Source organism: Acipenser ruthenus, chromosome 35 (assembly GCF_902713425.1).
Source record: "Acipenser ruthenus chromosome 35, fAciRut3.2 maternal haplotype, whole genome shotgun sequence".
Lineage (NCBI taxonomy): Eukaryota > Metazoa > Chordata > Actinopteri > Acipenseriformes > Acipenseridae > Acipenser > Acipenser ruthenus.
Window position 1 is genome coordinate 1,709,387 of NC_081223.1, and position 3,180 is coordinate 1,712,566.

Sequence of the window (3,180 nt, forward strand, 5' to 3'; positions counted from 1 at the left end):
ATGTTGGAGATGTTGCGCTGGTAGTGAAGAGACATGTTGGAGATGTTGTGCGGGTAGTGAAGAGACATGTTGGAGATGTTGCTCTGGTAGTGAAGAGACATGTTGGAGATGTTGCGCTGGTAGTGAAGAGACATGTTGGAGATGTTGCGCTGGTAGTGAAGAGCCAGCAGTTTGTTGGTCTGCATGCTGTTTGTGTCACTGTTTCTGTTTTCAGACAGATTTTCTCTTTGTTCCACTTGCATTGGATAGACGTGTTGAGCAACATGCAGCAATACTAACATTGCTTGTTTGCTTATTCCTCTATTCCTCTATTCCTCTATTCCTCTATTGCTCAAACCAGTTTTTTTGGTTCTATATTTTTTGAGTTCCTACTTTGGACCTTTTTTCAAACTGTTTCTGGATCAAGGAAAGATTCAACCACAGGGCCTTACCGGCAGGATACAGACAGAAGGAATCAGCGCTGTGGATGTCACTGCAGATTACCGGGTGAGATCAAACCTTTTTCATTTAACAGCTGCAGTGGATTACAGATGTTTGAATGTCCATTCAGTGTTTTTTTCATTATTTGGATGGTTTTTTTTTTGTTTGAATACTTTTGAACTGAATCACACCCTGTTTTGGATTTGTTTCTGCTTGTTGTCTGAACAGGATTGAGTCATTGCTTTGCTACAGATCTCTTGCACTCTGTATTGTAGGTATTTCTTTATTGTGTGCTCACCTGTTTGTTTTCTGAGCTGTGCCGCCCCCTTGCTTGTAAATTCTGTCTTTAAGTATCTTAAATCTTTCTGTCCTGTGCTGTGAGCCACTCCTTTGAATGTTTAATCCACAGAATACTGTTCTTACTCTAGAATTCATTTACTGTAAACCCTGTATGGTAAATCACACTCTTTGTACCCTTTAAATTCTCTTATTACGCTGGAACTATTTACTTGCTCACACCTATTTGTTTAATGGTTCATTTTGGGTCAGTTTTCTTACAAGTTCAACTCTCTATAAAACCAGATCAGGACAATCCTATCTGAACAATATGATAATATAGATCACATTGTGATGCACATCAGGCTGTTTATGTGTGTTTTACTGACACAGCCTCATCAACCTCAGCTCTGTGCAGACCAACTGCAGCGGCTCTGCAGCTGTTCTCAGCCTCAGCCCCTGTGGTTACTGTCTATGAGCCACAGCAGTTCCTGCAGAGCTGAGGCAGGTTTTTGTACGGACGTGTATCACTGTGTGAACACATAGCCACTGGGGTAGTGGAAACTCTGACAGTAGTAATCTGCTGCATCTTCAGCCTGGACTCCACTGATGGTCAGAGTGAAGTCAGTCCCAGATCCACTGCCACTGAAACGAGTTGGGATCCCAGTCTGAAGGGTACTTGCAGCATAGATCAGGAGTTTGGGAGCTTCTCCAGGTTTCTGTTGGTACCAGGCTAGCCCGTTGTTATCGTACACTGCGCTGCTGACTTTACAGCTCAGAGCGACTGTGTCTCCTGGGAGAACAGATTTCACTGCTGGAGTCTGATTCACAGTATACTGTCCACTGGATTCTGAAAATAATAAATAATAAAATAGAAAATTATAGTAAATGACTGAATTAAATGATTAAATCACATTCAATTTCAAGCCTTTTTCTTTCAATTTGCCTGTTTTACTTTTAATACATATTAAGAATTGTCCCACAAATAACAAGAAGTGTTTTTCTAAATGATTCTTACCCTGAGTGCAGATGACAACTGCCCAGATGAAGATGCTGATAAAAGTCATTGTTGCTGTGGATTCTGTTGCCATGAAGGGCAGCTCTCAATCATGAAGTGTTAAACTCACAGGGCTATAAACACTCTCAGAGCACTGAAGCATGTGCTGCCAATGCAAAGTGTCTTTTCTATGCAAATTGTCTTCCTTGGCACAGCAGCCACTTCTAGCCAAGCAGTGCTCTTAAGATTAAACTCATTTTCAGCTGATGCAGTTTCTTTACCATTCAAAAAGAAAAAAATAGTTTTCTTTGTGTTGAGTTTGTACAAACACAGCTATTTCTCTCTCTTCTCCCTTCTCGCAAACAATTCATCGTAGCCAGAGCTGTGATTATGTAGCTTTGTTACACAGTATAAATAATGATTAATTGTCAAATATTAAAATCAGAGCTGCAGGTTAACAGAAGTTCAATGCGCTACACATTGCACCACAGATGTTGGCTGCCATTTCTGCAAATTCTTGGGGGGGGGGAGAGAATATATATATAGATAGATATATATACACACACACACACACACACACACACTGCTGTGCAAAAGCCACATTCAGGAGTTGCAATGTATATGGATGTTGTAGCATCAGTTGTTTACTCCGGGCCTCAGCTGGTGTTTTCTGCTGTTGTGCAGCTTTGACTTTTGTTGATGCAGCTTGGTTTGGGTGGGGGAGGTCAGGCTTGTTGTTTAGCGGTCTTTGACTGTTGTTGATGCAGCTTGGTTTGGGTGGGGGAGTTCAGGCTTGTTGTTTAGTGGTCTTTGACTGTTGTTGATGCAGCTTGGTTTGGGTGGGGGAGGCCAGGCTTGTTGTTTAGCGGTCTTTGACTGTTGTTGATGCAGCTTGGTTTGGGTGGGGGAGGCCAGGCTTGTTGTTTAGCGGTCTTTGACTGTTGTTGATGCAGCTTGGTTTGGGTGGGGGGAGGCCAGGCTTGTTGTTTAGCGGTCTTTGGTTCGTGTTGATCAGAGTCTTCATGAACTTGTGATTACGGCAGCTCAGGGTGAAGTGTGCATGGCAACTGGTGTGAGGTGTTGTGGTGACGAGTCCATCACATGTACCCAGTGGTTCTCAACGGGGTGGTGGGGGGGGGGGGGAGAGAAGCAATGCAAGGATGGAGGGCGAGAAGCATCCATAAAAAATAGAAAGGCCATATATATAGAGATTTCCAGTTGGATCTACCAGGATTAGAAATATGTGGGGAAATAGCGCCGCCTGCAGAAAGGAAATCTTACAGCACCTGGTATTCCCAGGCAGTCTCCCGTTCCAAGTAGTAAACAGGCCCGACTTTGCTCAGCTTCTGAGATCAGACGAGGAAGGACATTCTCAAGGTGGTACAGCCATAACACTGGTTTATTTTCTTTCATAGTAACTAATACCACTATAAGCAGATTTCTCATTCATGACAAACTGTAACACGTGTTGCAGCTCTGGACTCTAC

The 3,180-nt window shown here is 43.0% G+C and overlaps 1 gene segment (V, D, J or C); it reads right to left on the bottom strand.

Moving 5' to 3' along the window:
• Positions 1-1,223: 1,223 nt before the first annotated feature.
• On the bottom strand, positions 1,224-1,788 carry LOC131705137 (Ig kappa chain V region K29-213-like). The segment is given in 2 exon segments: positions 1,224-1,546; positions 1,715-1,788. Coding segments are annotated over 2 exon segments (396 nt in total).
• Between the last annotated feature and the right edge of the window lie 1,392 nt (positions 1,789-3,180).